Genomic DNA, 14,265 nt, shown 5'->3' with positions numbered 1-14,265 from the left:
TGCAATGCCACAGCCTACCTGAGTATTGTTGCTGACCATGTCCATCCCTTTATGACCACAATGTACCCAACATCTGATGGCTACTTTCAGCAGGATAATGCGCCATGTCATAAAGCTGGAAGCATCTCAGACTGGTTTCTTGAACATGACAATGAGTTCACTGTACTCAAATGGCCTCCACAGTCACCAGATCTCAATCCAATAGAGCATCTTTGGGATGTGGTGGAACGGGAGATTCGCATCATGGATGTGCAGCCGACAAATCTGCGGCAACTGTGTGATGTTATCATGTCAATATGGACCAAAATCTCTGAGGAATGCTTCCAGCACCTTGTTGAATCTATGCCACGAAGAATTGAGGCAGTTCTGAAGGCAAAAGGGGGTCCAACCCGTTACTAGCATGGTGTACCTAATAAAGTGGCCGGTGAGTGTATTTTGTAGATCTCCAAGTGGGCTGTCATTAGAGGATGTTATGGAAATGGTGAATTAGTACTCACCGGTAATTTGGTTTCCATCTAGTCCTCCATGATGGCCTATATATTCCCTCTCCGGTATTGTTTTGTTGTAATATGTATGTGATTCTAAAACATACAAAATAAATTTGTGTAGCATCTTCCACCAGTGTAGTTATTTGGTAGCCACTGGTGGGAGGCCTTTAACCTCACTTCTTCCTGTCCCTACAGAGGTCAAGGGGCATCCTCCAAGTGGGCCATCATGGAGGACTAGATGGAAACCGAACTACCTGTGAGTATCAATTCACCATTTTATAATTATAACCCCAGTCAAAAATTTTTGACAATTGAATTTTAAAAATGTTGGGTTGTCATAAGAACCAGGAATAACAATAAAGCTTCATTACAGACGCCTCTGATAACTGTTACAGTTGATCATTGTAGCCTAAGGCTAAAATTCAGTAAATTACCAACATCCAGAAGTCAGTTTTTTAACTAGGAGTCCTCTGTAAGTCTAGTGTTCTCAAGTCGGGGACTGCCTGTACTTCCAGAAATGCCACATGTAACCTTGAGCAGCGCATAAACTGGTATGGGGAAACCTGTAGCTAGGCACCAGTGACAAGATGTTATGGACTGGCAGTCATATGTTGCAATGGGCACTAGGTAGTAGCCTGTTATTTGTGACCAATATGGCAGCACACACTGAATATGGAGATTGCTCACCTCCACATTGCTGATCGATCTTCCACCACTACATCTTGGTAATGTTATGTTGGCTTCACTCTTACACTGACTTTGAACTCTCAGTTAGAGTTGGTGCCAATTAGACTGATAGTGTTACCCGTTTCATCCATGCCCATTAGGGTGGCAGTAACATGTTCTACTAGTCTGTAGCAAGTTGCCACAATTTCCCTTTGGGCATTACATTTTTTCTCAGATTGGTTGAGGGGATGGGGAAAGTAGTGCCAGTAGGAACATGTGCCATATGTTGTAAACCACTTATTTATTGGTGTGTACATAAACAGGGAGCTGTAGCTTTTGGGAATAACAGAGCAGAAAGTTAGTCTACCGGTTTATCATAATTAGGGTTTATGAAGGTGAATCTTGGGTTATAAAAGATGCCAATTATGTAGGTACAATAATTCTGGGTCTCCCCAAAACTGTTTCCTTGAAGGGAGGGAAGGATTGTATGCTAATGAGCCTGAGGGGCTCCATGTGTGTTAACATTTGGCGAACACTTCCACATCTCCAGATGTTTGTATTGTCCACAAGCCTCCAGTGGACGTCTAACAAATCATACATTTTACACATCATCTCAGTGGTTCGATAGTAAATAGGTTGAATAAAAATAAACAACAACTCCCAGTAGTCGCATCTTTGTAATCATGACAGTCGGTGATTTATTTGGCTGGATTGTTTATACTCTTTATTACTTTTTTGCTCGGTATATACAGTAACACATGACCTTCCACCCTGGTCTATGATCAGTCGTGTATTTGTCCTAAAAGAAAACGTATCCTTCAAAATTCATAGAGTGGCCTAAGAAATGCAGATAATACAGGTTTGGGGAACGGAACAAGTTTCATTAGAGGATATGATATTTGTAAATGTGTAATGTTACCCTGGACTATAACATGACTCCCATGTAATAGACACACACATCAAGGTTATAATATATAACAACCCTGCTACCTTACTTGAGTAGGGTAGTCTTAGCATCATTGATGACTATGAGTCGGGGTCCGTGAACATGGTTCAGCCTGATGATCCTGCCACAAACATAATGGGTTTGTGTCTAAATGGATCTCATTACTTTGGTTTCCTGCGCAAAGATGGCCCAAAAATATCATAACATGAGGATTAGCTAATGATTGTCACCTAAACCTCTAATAAGGGAAGTCATGTGTTCCCTTCTAGCCATGAAGATCACCTGATCCTAATCCACAGCCCGTAATGCCTAAAGAATATCACAACACCTAATGTAGGTCTCTTATCTGTTGTGTGTTATCCAGTACAACATCTAGAATAGATTTTATTTCTCGTCATCCTCATCTTCTTCCTTCTCTTCAGGCTGCAGTTCATCTTTAAGTTGGTCGCGTGCAAACTCTTCAAATACCATGTCGTCTTCTTGCTCGCTGTGTAACAGAAAAACATTTCTACATAGTTTACGCTTATGTTTATAAGATAGGCAATCTATTAAGGCTTTTTATATATAATGGGAATATGGTTTCCATACGTCCAGTCTATACAAATGTAATTTATACTATGCAAATGTGTAGATCTGTGTCCATCTGGAATCTAGACCATAGGTCCATACAGACTAAAGCTTAGTGTACTTTCCAATCAGCTGTGTAAAATCCTCTTAGGATATGCACCTCTTGTGTAAATTCTAGTTTGTAATCCGGATTTTAAAAGAGACTGCTCTAAGCTGTGGTGACTTGCAGGTTATATGCTCTGTTCATTTATAAATGGGGCTGAGTTGGAGGAGACCTGAATAACTCTGCCGCTGTGGAGGGGGTGAAAGGAAAGGCTCCACAAAGGTCCTGTACATCACACACATGAATGTGATCATGAATTGGAACATAAACTGAGAAAACCAGCTAAGATTTGCTCCTCTTACAGGTTCAGCTTCCATGCATGCATTTGGCTTCAAAAAATACGGTTGCAAGGCCAGAAAACTGCAGTGTAAAGGGTTTACTATGCAACTTTTTGTTATTCTAGGGGAGCTACATGAATCAGTTCAACAGAAACAATTTGGATTGAAGCAAATTTTACATCTACTTACTGAGATAGATCCGGTGGCAGGTTACTGAAATGTAGTGTAACCTGATGCTTTTTGTAATAAAACTTTTTGTGGCCCAGAATTTAATGAAACTTTAATCTGATTTATATGTAAATTTTCTTAACATACTACTGGGGCATGGAGTGGGAGATCTGGCTACTCCAAACCCCAATAGCCCCTTGTGATCCCTCCTACCCCAGTCTTGAGCATGCAGAAGCTGCGCGCACTCATCTGAGAAGCTGGAGTTCTGCGCATGCACAGTAGCTCCGGCCTCTGAGCCAAGGGTGCATATGTGTGGAGCTCCGACTTCTTAGACTACTGCAGCTGTGGGGTGAAGACCGGGATAGGAGGAATCAAAAGAGGTTACTGGAGCATGGAGTAGCTGTAACTCCTACTACGTGCCCCAGTAGCCTCTTAATAAAACTGATATATATGCAAATTTTCTTAAGTTCTGGGGCACACAAAGTTTTATAACAAAAAGAAATGGGCTGCACTGCATTACAGTTACCTGCCACCAGATCTACATTAGTAGGTAGATCAGTGATGGTAGGTTTCCTTCAAAGCTACTGGGGGACATTTATCAGAACGTACAAGCCCTGACCTAATAAAAATTCCTGCCGGTTCACAAGGAATTGAGCTTTGCCCCTTTTGCCACCTCCACACCAAGGGGGGCATGGAGGGGTGTGAAAGGAGCAGCCAGTGCTGGGTGTTTCTGCCCTGCATACTACCTATGGCTCGCGATAGATCACAGGCAATAGCAGCCACCCGCCATATATATCAGGAGGCAGAGGATTATGTCATTCACCTGCATCAGCAACTGCAGACTTGACAAACCCATTTATCAACCCAGCAAAAAGGTGCACAGTTTTTCCTCAATTTCATTGAAAATATATAAAAGTGTATATCTTACCCGTCTTTACCTGACATCAGTAAGAGTGCATAAAGAGAACAAAAATGTACTTAATACCTGGTTTATAAAACGTGATTGGTTAAAAGAAACTCTTTCAATATTTGTTTAAATGTTGAAATGTGCGTAAATATTCAGCAAACTGCACAAATAAATAGTATTTTTGTGTACATGAGGAGTAACACGGTTTCTGTCCTTTACCATGGCCTATTATCTGCATGTAATAGTTTCCTCCTCTTCAGACCCCTCTCTCTCAAAGTCTCAGTTGTATCAGAGCTGGTTGATGGAGACTGGCTGCTATGGTGTCTCCTATACACTGCACATGGACAGTAAAATCTGCTCATCGAACCCTCTCTCCTTGAGTAGGATTAATAAAGAGGCAACATTCTCAAATAATATTTTTTAATAATAATACATTCTCTCATATTTACTTGTGCTACTCATTTCGACCAGGTTGTTGAAAGATTAGTGACAATTTAGGCCCCCAGCTCTCATCACTTACCTCCATCTGGCTTAGGATGCATAAGAATGAAAGGAAGTTCTGTTGAGACTTCACTGCAGGAAGAAAGAAAGACGGACTGAGAAATGTTCCCCAAAGTACAAACACAGACTACCCAAAATCGCACTTAACATGTGTGAGGCTACGTTCTGATCTAGTTCAATGTATACACCAGGAAAGCTCTGACCTAAACCCTGAACATGTCCATAGACTTATTCAGGCAGAGGGAGGCCTAATTTTAGATGGATACAAAGGGAGTAATAAAGAAGTAAAAATACCTTGAAGTCATGTCTCCCAATAATCTGCCAAGAAAAAAAAAGAGCTTCAGTTTACTAAATTCAAGGCAAAATGCTAAATCACACTAAATTGTATAAAATCAGGGTCAGCGACTGCAATAAACTGCTCAAACAATTGTACTCTATCTGGGCGAAATCTACCAAGTGTGAATATGACCAGATGCTCCTAATTTTTTACCTTCTTTATGATTTCCCTAAGAATGTGTATGGAAGGTTCCTTATGTAAGCAAAAGTATGTGAACCACTTCCAAATTATGGTGCTCCAATGCAAACAGGTGCAAATATCTTGTGGAAAGCCAAAGCAAGGAAGCCCATTATCCCTATAAGTGGGTACCTAACCTCCTATTAAAGAGGTGGGTCCAGAGGCTGACAAACATGGCTGCTTTTTTTTCCAAAAACATCACTACATCCCAGAGGGGCAGTTTTTAACCTCCTGACAACCCCTTTAATGTTTATGTTGGGAGTTGTCTAATAAGCTGGAAAGTTTGGCCACCAAACTAATGTGTAAGAGATCATCTGGTTATCCACCAATGGCCGATATCGGGGGAAGATAAGAATCTGGCAAGGTGGAGTTCATCATAAAGGACTGGCTTGAGAAAGCGTGTGTATGCGCGAGAACTGCCCGTCACCTTGGCGAGGCAGCTCCTCACTCTGTCCTGTTACCTCTGCCACAATAAAAGAAGTATGTTTAACATTACTCCGGTGAGTGCCGCATTTTTCTCTTTTTCTGCTTCATTTGATTGTTTATACTGGATGTGCACCCCGGGCTGGTTGGACTTCCCTAACGCCTAGTCTGCTATTTGTCTGCCAAATGTGTTTGCCAATTATGGTGAGAGCAGTCCGGCTACTGGATCCTCCTTTATTTTCCGCTCTTGATTTTCATCATCAAGGACTTACCCAGAGACAGTCAGTGTCACCTTAATCTTGTAATCCACCAGGATTCCCATGACGGTGCGATCAATTCCTTCCTTCAGCCTGTGGGAAGCATAGATTGATCAACCATAACAGTAAAATAATAACAATGATTATCTTGTGACAAGCAGTCTCGTGCACGGAAAACGATTGTGTGAAAGGGGTGTAATGGTTCTTAAAAAAAAAAATTCAAGATACTGTAGGGTAGTGATGGCAAACCTTTTAGAAACAGAGTGCCCAAACTGCAAACCAGTCTCAAGTAGACCCAGATGCTTCACTTTAAAATAAGGTTGAGTGTGTCACGCCCAGGGCTACCTGACCTGCAGGAGGATCTCTTAAGTCCTGTCTGGTGATTTCTGTGCTGAGGCAACAGCCCGAGTGCCCACTGAGAGGGCTCAGAGTGCCACCTCTGGCACCCGTGCAATAGGTTCGCCACCACTGCTGTAGGGGATTGTGTGAAGGAGATATAAAAAATTGTATTTCTTTTATTTGAGCAGAAGATACACTGAACCCTGAATGAAAGAGAAAACTGAATCTTCCCTTACAGAGTGCTAGATGCCAGATTAGTGTCCTCGTGCTTCAGTTTTCCATCCAGAGCAATTTCCCGTTTTTCTCGGTTGTATGCCAGGATGGGCAGCAAAGTGAAGGTGTGATTATAAGAGGACTTGGATGCAACCTTATTCCTGGAGAAAAAAAAAATATAAAAAATATTTGGAATGTCTACTGATGATGTAGTCATATATACGACACATTAAAAATTATAAAACTGATACTTCATTAGGTCCCTGCTGGTCTTTATTTTCTAGACAAACTGGAAGTGACTGCTCAGCTAGAGAGTTACCAAGCCGTTACTTATTGTAGATCAATATGGACAAGGAAGCTTTGAAAATGTCCAAACTGGAGATAAAGGAGTTAATGAATATCACTTTAAAAAGTAAAAAAAAGCACATATGGCTTCTACCGCATTCTACAAGACCATAAAATACTAAAACAATACTAATCTACCCAACAAATACACTCATCATCGCGTTACTTACAAAGATTCATCCAGAGCCACAGTTTTGATGTAATAATCACTAGAATACAGCACGACATTAGAGACCTGTTCCACTAAGCGAAGGGAAAAAAACACTATTAGTAACAATTCTTGCTGCACCAATGTACAGTCCTTGCCTGCCCTAGTATTCCACCGCTTCATGCGATCTTTAAGCAGGAGCACCCCACGCAGGCCCATTCTGCCGCAGATTGCTAACCGCTCCCTGTCCAATTAGCGTAGAGGTGGTGGAAATGGGGAATAATCACAATTACTGGCAGGGCTTGTATTCCAAGAAACTGGAATAATGGGGCACATTTACTAACAACAGTGCAAACTCAGCTAAATGCAGTTTTCCTGTGTAGTGTTCAGAGGGTGACAGATTCAGGATTTCATGAATCTGCCGCTCCCTGCACTGGCCCAACAGAGTGCACCACTTTATTGTTGGTGCACCTTTAACATGGGGCGTGTGACACATTTCTGTCAGACTTTGCATGTTAAATCTGGCGTACGGTCCGACTGAGCACCGGAACGCCTCCTTATTTATGTCACATGATGACTAGTGCAGCTTCGCCACAAAACGGTCACATGCAACAAAAATGTGGCGCAGACTCTTCTTAAATACCTGTACAAGCAGTTTGCACTAAAAAGAACGTGTAAAGTCCGAAAGTTCTACTCGCGCACGGCCCTTAGTAAATTTGCCCCAATGTCCATATGCACAAAAATTGTCTTCATTACATCACAAGCTAATAAAGAGAATTTGCAATTTTGGAACAATAAACCGAAATAACTTCCTATAGGTGTCATATATCAGACTTTGAATTCTTTGAAAAATTTGGTCCCCCCTATTAGTGACATATTTCCTGTAATTTCTTACCTGATGCTGCTATTTTTTTAACTGTTTTCTCTGAATTGTTGGTCACAGTAACAGCAACCGAAATGGGTTCTCCATGATAGAACACCTGCAGGTAATGTATAGTGATTAATCTATAATAAAACATCAATGCACAATATTAATTTTGTACAAATTAGAGGGGGGGGGGGTGCATGAAATAAAAAGGAAAGCTAAAATATAATGTGTTTACTGCATATTGAAATTCTTCACTTTGGCCAACATTATTACCTGGAGCGGTGCTAGGAAAGGAATGGGTGGGTACATATGTGCTGGGTACTGGCCATCAAGGTATTACCAACAACAGCCTGTGCCCCCCCGCCCCCCAGGGTATATACATTAAACCCCAACACAGGTGTCACTGGGCCTAAAGAAAGTTGTAGCTAAGATTTTTGCATTTAGTTACATTTGCAGAACAAGTTAAAATACAATGCTGCACCTTCTCCCACAAGAGCTGCAAAGACGGTCCCGGATGGATCCAGCAATCATCCGACATACAACAGTGCAAAAATTTCAATCTGACCGGTGGTCATAGGTAGTTCATCGATCTTCTATCCAGCATTATACAATTCCCTTTTATTTGTACGCTACTCCAACCAGAGGTCACTCTTGGGTATAAGCCACCACTCAACGCAGCGGTTTCGTGTTTGAATGGTGGCTTATTCCCAAGAGTGACCTCTGGTTGGAGTAGCGTACAAATACAAAGGAATTGTATAATGCCAGTTACATTTGCACCTCCCATTGGTTAATTACATGTTCCGTTTTACCTCTTTGGCCAGGGAGGCCGTCAGGTGCAAAGGTTTGTCTGACATAAAGAACTGCCAGGAGGTCTCAGCCCGGGGTGTGGGTCCTGGTTGGTCAGGAGCATATTGGATTTTGCGGATCAACAAACGCACAGAGTTTCTGAAAATAGGGATATTATGTTTTTATCAATACATTCAGACAAATAATGACAATAAATTCAGATAAATTATGTCAGAAGCAGAAAGACTTTAATGTTATTAATAATCATTTTATATCTTCACTCTGATTCAGGTAAACTTTGTAATGTATATTATTTGATAAAACTGCCTCTGTCATCACTTACAAGGCTTCTTTCCTACTCTTTCACCACCAGCCTCCTAGCCTCACTGAGAGATTAGATTACAGTCACCCATACAAGTCTTTGGAGAGAGCAGAAGAGAGACAACAGAAAGGTGGCTGAAGTCTCGGGTAAGTTTCCTATATCACCGGTGTGCTGGAGTTACATGGCTCATTACCATTGTAACGGTGGGCTCCATGCTGTGGCTGTACCTGTGTGTTGCATATGGGAGACATCCATCCTTATCCCTTTTCATAGACTTCTATGAGTAACAGTAACCTAATCTCTCAGCGGAAAAGCTATGTCTGCGCAGAGTAAAATTTTTTGTCATTGAATTCAGAGTGAAAAAAACACTTCAGGATACAAGGGAAGGAAAACATTTTTTCCCCTCATTGCATAGTTTATTATCTTTGCCTGTACTATTCATTCAAGAATATTTATAATCGGAGTGCAACTATAAAGCACTTTTGCTAATACTTTCTATTAAAAATATAGAACTATCTGAGGAAACATGGAACCATTACCATAGAATATTCCTGCACGTATTTATGGCCAGTAAATGTATAGCACTCCATTGGTATGACCCAAACACTCCTATCTTGAGACTGTGTAATCACATTAATCAGATGTTACCCTATGAAGAGCTGATATACAAACACAGAAATAGCCCCCAGATAAATGTAACCACGTTTGGGGAACAAGATGCGACTCCTCTCACACCCACGACACTACACATGGGTGCCGAGACTCTCTCCTCATTTATGCCAAGCTAGGAGATGTGATTCACCAGAGCAAGGCGAACTCAACCCTAACATTCAAAATAGCTGACAGCACTAGTCTCCCTGATGGGGGTGAGACCGGCTGTCCCACTTTCTATGTGGGTGTACACCGTTAAGTATTCTAGAAAAAGTACACGGAGGCTTAGGTGCGATGCAGTTCACCATTGTCAAAAATACTGAACTATCAGTTTGAAAAAACTTGACCCGCCATGCAAGTGGATGGGAATTTTTTAGTATTTAGATATAAAGAGGCTGTGATTTTTGGTAAGGCTTTTACACCTCATTATTTTGATGGTACTTCTCCAGATAGATTCCTAGCTAGGGAGCAAATATAATCTTCTAGCTTCTTCTTGCAAAACCTGATAGATTTTAGCTATGGTAATAGATACTTTGTAAACTGCTTCACGTTATGGGTCCTACAAAGCCCTAACCTAAGATGTGTGACTACCTCAGAGTGGTCTATCAAATATATATGGTCAATTTGTATACTTTATACTAAGGTATACCATTTGATGTCTACAGTGCTGATTCAGACCTATGTGTCTCCATGGTTACAGACTACAAGTAAATACTGTACATAGTCTGATGCTTCCGTCAGTCCCTTCAATCCCTTCCCTCTATTATTGTAAATATATCATGCTCAGAGAAGGCGACTAGCAGAAAGTAAGGTGCCATTTTTTTTAAACACACTGCAGAAAAAAAGGGAAATGCCCTTAAAAATACGAGTAGTTAAAGTTTTCGATATCTTTTTTTGAAGAATATGGTAGCTAGAACTTATAGCTTGTCTGCAATGACGGGGGAAATACTAAGCAACTTACTTCTTGTGGATCCTGTCTTCCAAATTGCTAGTAGAGAATGCTTTAATCTCAAAATCCACACCACAAGCCTTAAACCAGAAAATATTTTGTAAAATGCAGGATATTCAACAAGCTGGGGCTCTCAATTACATTTTTGGAAGAAGTTGACCCAGAATATTTCCTGTAGTTTTTCTATGTCGCACTCATTTTTTTCACTTGAACTGCATAGGTATTAAAAGGTTATTTCAATCTTGGACAATTATGGCATATCCGGGGTTATGGGTCCCCCAGACCACTCAGTTCACTCCTATGGGGGAGTTCTTATAAGACCCCCATTATGAAGATAGGCCTTTGGTGCCTGAGGTGGGACCTGCATTTATCAGACATCCTTTGGACATCCTAAATAGATCCAAGATGGGAATGTTCCAGGGTTGAACCCAAACTCTCTGCTGCAGGAGGAGAGCTATAAAATGGCGCTCCACTCCAACCCCTTCAGCAGAAAATAACAGTTTTTTGTTTTAGTAGTTGGGTTCTCCATGCATCATCTTACATTTTTATTGACATTAGGTATGAAGAGACACTATTTTTAAGTGTAAGGACCTGCTTTGTAGCAGGTGACTGCATCCTTGATGCTGCCCCTTACCATACATCAGGTAGTGCTGCCTGAGGCGAGAAGCTCAACTCAAACTCAAACCATGGCTGACATACCCTTGATGGTATCAGAGTCAGACCAAGAAGGTGTAGGAATCTTCCCTCTTGTGTATCTGCATTGTTGTCAAATGGGGTAGAGACTTTTTCCATGGAATATAGAAAGTGGGTAGAAGAGAAAACAAATAATAGAACCTCTGTTTGAGGTTGCAGAATGTTGAAATTTGTTCCGTTTACCCAATTTCTATAAGTTCAAGTAGATTTATGGTAATGATGGTGGCCTGGCCTTATGGTGTTATCATCTAATAGGTTTACCTCGTAGCTAATGTTTAGCAGAACTTTTAATATTTGGTGTAGTATTCACTTCCTTTTATGACTTTATATATAAGATGTGATCTCTAAGTACTAATAATCTCATTCCTGACTGTTCTATATGCAGACTTTTTAATTATCTTAACTTCAAGTTCTAAAAGTCAAAAGAATCTTCTTACTTTTCCCACATCGGACGGGGCAGGTTGAAGAGCCACCGAGCATGGCAGGTAATCTGGGAACTGGAAGACAAATTCAGAAAACATTATCTAATGGCATGGATACCACAAATGGGTAAAAGATACATCTCTATATTGGTCTAGCAGAGAGATACTCGTAGTACCGGACACAATTGATCGTGACATATGAGTAGGTTCTTACCGCCATAAGGAAGGGATAGGCATTGTTCCCCAACTTTTTCATCAGCCGTTCTTGGACTTTGGTGAGACATTTCACATCTTCCACGGGAGGGTAAACTTGAGTTCTTGCAAAGTACAAATCTTTGCGGAAGGTCAGGCCGATCACATCAATGTCCTCTTGACCATAGCGGAATGCACAGGTCAGGGTTACATACACTGTGAAATAATGGTGATAAAAAACCTTTTCAGGAGACTATATGGGGTAAACATCAACTTCATTTTCTAGTATCCCTGGTCAGGATAGTACATTATGTGGGAAGGTTAGAGGCCTGACTAATTTGAGGCTCTAAGAGCTACTGCATGGGTGTCAAACACACAGCGCGCATCTTGTTTTCCAGACCGCCCCCTCGTGGTGATAGTCTGATGCTCCCCTTTCCCTCTAAACAGCATTCCTCTCTGCTTCTATTCCGTGCGGCTCTGAAGGTCGGCAGAAGTGATCTGGTGACATCATTGTGTCTGCCAGATTAGGAGCCACAAAGGGGGCGGCAGACCGGGACCCTTACAAGTGAGGGGGCTAATGGCCCCTTTTCTATAACCTACTCCTTACAATGCCCCATTTTCTGTGGCCAACTCACTTAAGTCTTAAGTAGTGGATATATTTATACAGTCATAAAATGCCATTTGGCTCTTTTATAGAAACCATGAGGTTGATGTGGCATCGGGTGAAAATTTGTTTGACACTGGATCTAAAGCCTAGATACAGATTTTTGGGATTAATTATAAAGTGGGAAAGTTTAGTGTTCACCAGATCAGGGCATGTTCATGCCTTTGGACACTTTTAGCCCCAGGGATATCAATGGGTTCACACAAATGGCTGTGGCTTCCACTAGAAGGTATGTGCGCTGACTGCCTAGGCCACAAATTGCAGCACAGGTCTAATCCCTGCGGCTCGGCTCGGGAAAGGTTTTCTATAGTTATTGGCGCATGAGCTCACTCATAGATGACACACATGGGTCCATTGTTTGTGGCCCATGAAATGCACATGCATTACACATAGTGAACTTTCACTTACCTTTCTTGCCCTTAAGGAGGTCTGGATCAACTAACACTACTCCATCTGAGGGGAAAAAGAGGAAACCATTATATGTATACATCAGTATAAATCAATATTGTCCTCTTACTTCACACATGTCCACCTGCTTACCTACTGGATCCACAGATTCCACATGATCCACGTAATCTCTCTTACCGAGGTATACACTCACCTGTGGAGGAAGGTAGGGGAGGTTAGTTGAATAGTTGTAAGTTTTAGCTGTCATCGTCATACAGTGTTTGTGTGCTGGAACATAGAACATAGAATGCACACTGCCATATTGATGCACTGAATACACTTACAATTTGTGTAATTCTCTCACACTGTATTTTATATTTCTGTATTTACTTTTTTGCACTTATTACATCATTTTAGAAATGTAAATAAAAAAATGGATTGGAACTTTTGGATAGAGAGGAATACTAACCGCCTTGTCACGAGAGGTTTTCTTGTAGATGACATGTCTGGATTTCTTATCTCCACTCATTCTGCTGGATTCTTCTTATTTTTGAATCCTATAGATACGGAGAGATATATTATAAGAAATTATTTTATAATTTCAATATCTTTGTCTTGTATGTAAAACATGGACACATGTATGTATTTATATGTATATATTCGGATATAAAGCTGGCCAAACTGAGAATATAGTTTTCGGCAAATGTCCGTCTACCACGTGTTCCACGAACACTGAACTTAACTAACTATTACTATTACCTATTTCAGTGAGAAGTAGAAGATAAGCCACTAATAGACAATTCTGTAGGAAGCTTATGCTCCGGCTATAACAGCGGTCAGACATGTACAAACCCAACATGCTCCATGGTTGTTTCCTCAGACTTCTAGCATTGGAGAATCTAATGTAGGGCCACTTTAATAAATGAGACACAATTGTCCTAAATTCTTGGGAACTACAGGCGGTCCCCTACATAAGAACACTCGTCTTGCATACGACCCCTAGTTACAAACGGACCTCTGGATATTGGTAATTTACTGTACTTTAGTCCTAGGCTACAATAAACAGCTATAACAGTTATCACAGGTGTCTGCAATGAAGCTTTAGTGTTAATCCTGGTTCTTATGACAACCCAACATTTTTAAAATCCAATTGTCACAGAGACCAAAAAAGTTCTGTCTGGGATTACAATGATAAAATATACAGTTCCGACTTGCATACAAATTCAACTTAAGAACAAACCTACAGACCGGATCTTGTACGTAACCCGGGGACTGCCTGTATAACTTATTCCTCATTGTTTCTATAAAATCAATACATGAATAATTTTGAGCCATGCTTATCGAATAGTCATGAGAAATATAGGCAAAGATATTGTATTATGACAATCAAGTCACTGGGAGCAATGGCTAAAGCTGCTGGCTCAGCTATCTCCAGTTCTTAACTGTAATGAAGAATGCATGGTTCGTT

General features: G+C 40.9%; 1 protein-coding gene across 2 annotated transcripts in view; it reads right to left on the bottom strand.

The window, feature by feature from the left end:
* Positions 1 to 1,821: 1,821 nt before the first annotated feature.
* SAG (S-antigen visual arrestin) overlaps positions 1,822 to 14,265 on the bottom strand; it is a 97,614-nt gene continuing 85,170 nt past the window's right edge. For both annotated transcript variants that reach the window (XM_072143278.1, XM_072143277.1), the window contains exons 2-15: positions 13,267 to 13,354; positions 12,951 to 13,011; positions 12,819 to 12,863; positions 11,769 to 11,962; positions 11,570 to 11,629; positions 10,452 to 10,519; positions 8,541 to 8,676; positions 7,759 to 7,843; positions 6,886 to 6,958; positions 6,394 to 6,531; positions 5,834 to 5,911; positions 4,919 to 4,942; positions 4,145 to 4,696; positions 1,822 to 2,587 (exon numbers count right to left, since the gene is read on the bottom strand). In XM_072143278.1, coding sequence (XP_071999379.1) covers positions 4,636 to 4,696; positions 4,919 to 4,942; positions 5,834 to 5,911; positions 6,394 to 6,531; positions 6,886 to 6,958; positions 7,759 to 7,843; positions 8,541 to 8,676; positions 10,452 to 10,519; positions 11,570 to 11,629; positions 11,769 to 11,962; positions 12,819 to 12,863; positions 12,951 to 13,011; positions 13,267 to 13,326 — 1,083 coding nt within the window. In that variant the 5' untranslated portion in view covers positions 13,327 to 13,354 and the 3' untranslated portion in view covers positions 1,822 to 2,587; positions 4,145 to 4,635. The remainder of the gene's footprint in view (positions 2,588 to 4,144; positions 4,697 to 4,918; positions 4,943 to 5,833; positions 5,912 to 6,393; positions 6,532 to 6,885; positions 6,959 to 7,758; positions 7,844 to 8,540; positions 8,677 to 10,451; positions 10,520 to 11,569; positions 11,630 to 11,768; positions 11,963 to 12,818; positions 12,864 to 12,950; positions 13,012 to 13,266; positions 13,355 to 14,265) is intronic.

This window comes from Engystomops pustulosus, chromosome 3 (genome assembly GCF_040894005.1).
Source record: "Engystomops pustulosus chromosome 3, aEngPut4.maternal, whole genome shotgun sequence".
NCBI classification, from domain to species: Eukaryota; Metazoa; Chordata; class Amphibia; order Anura; family Leptodactylidae; genus Engystomops; species Engystomops pustulosus.
The sequence above is the reverse complement of the archived record's forward strand: the minus strand, read 5'-3'. Positions and strand labels throughout refer to the sequence as shown.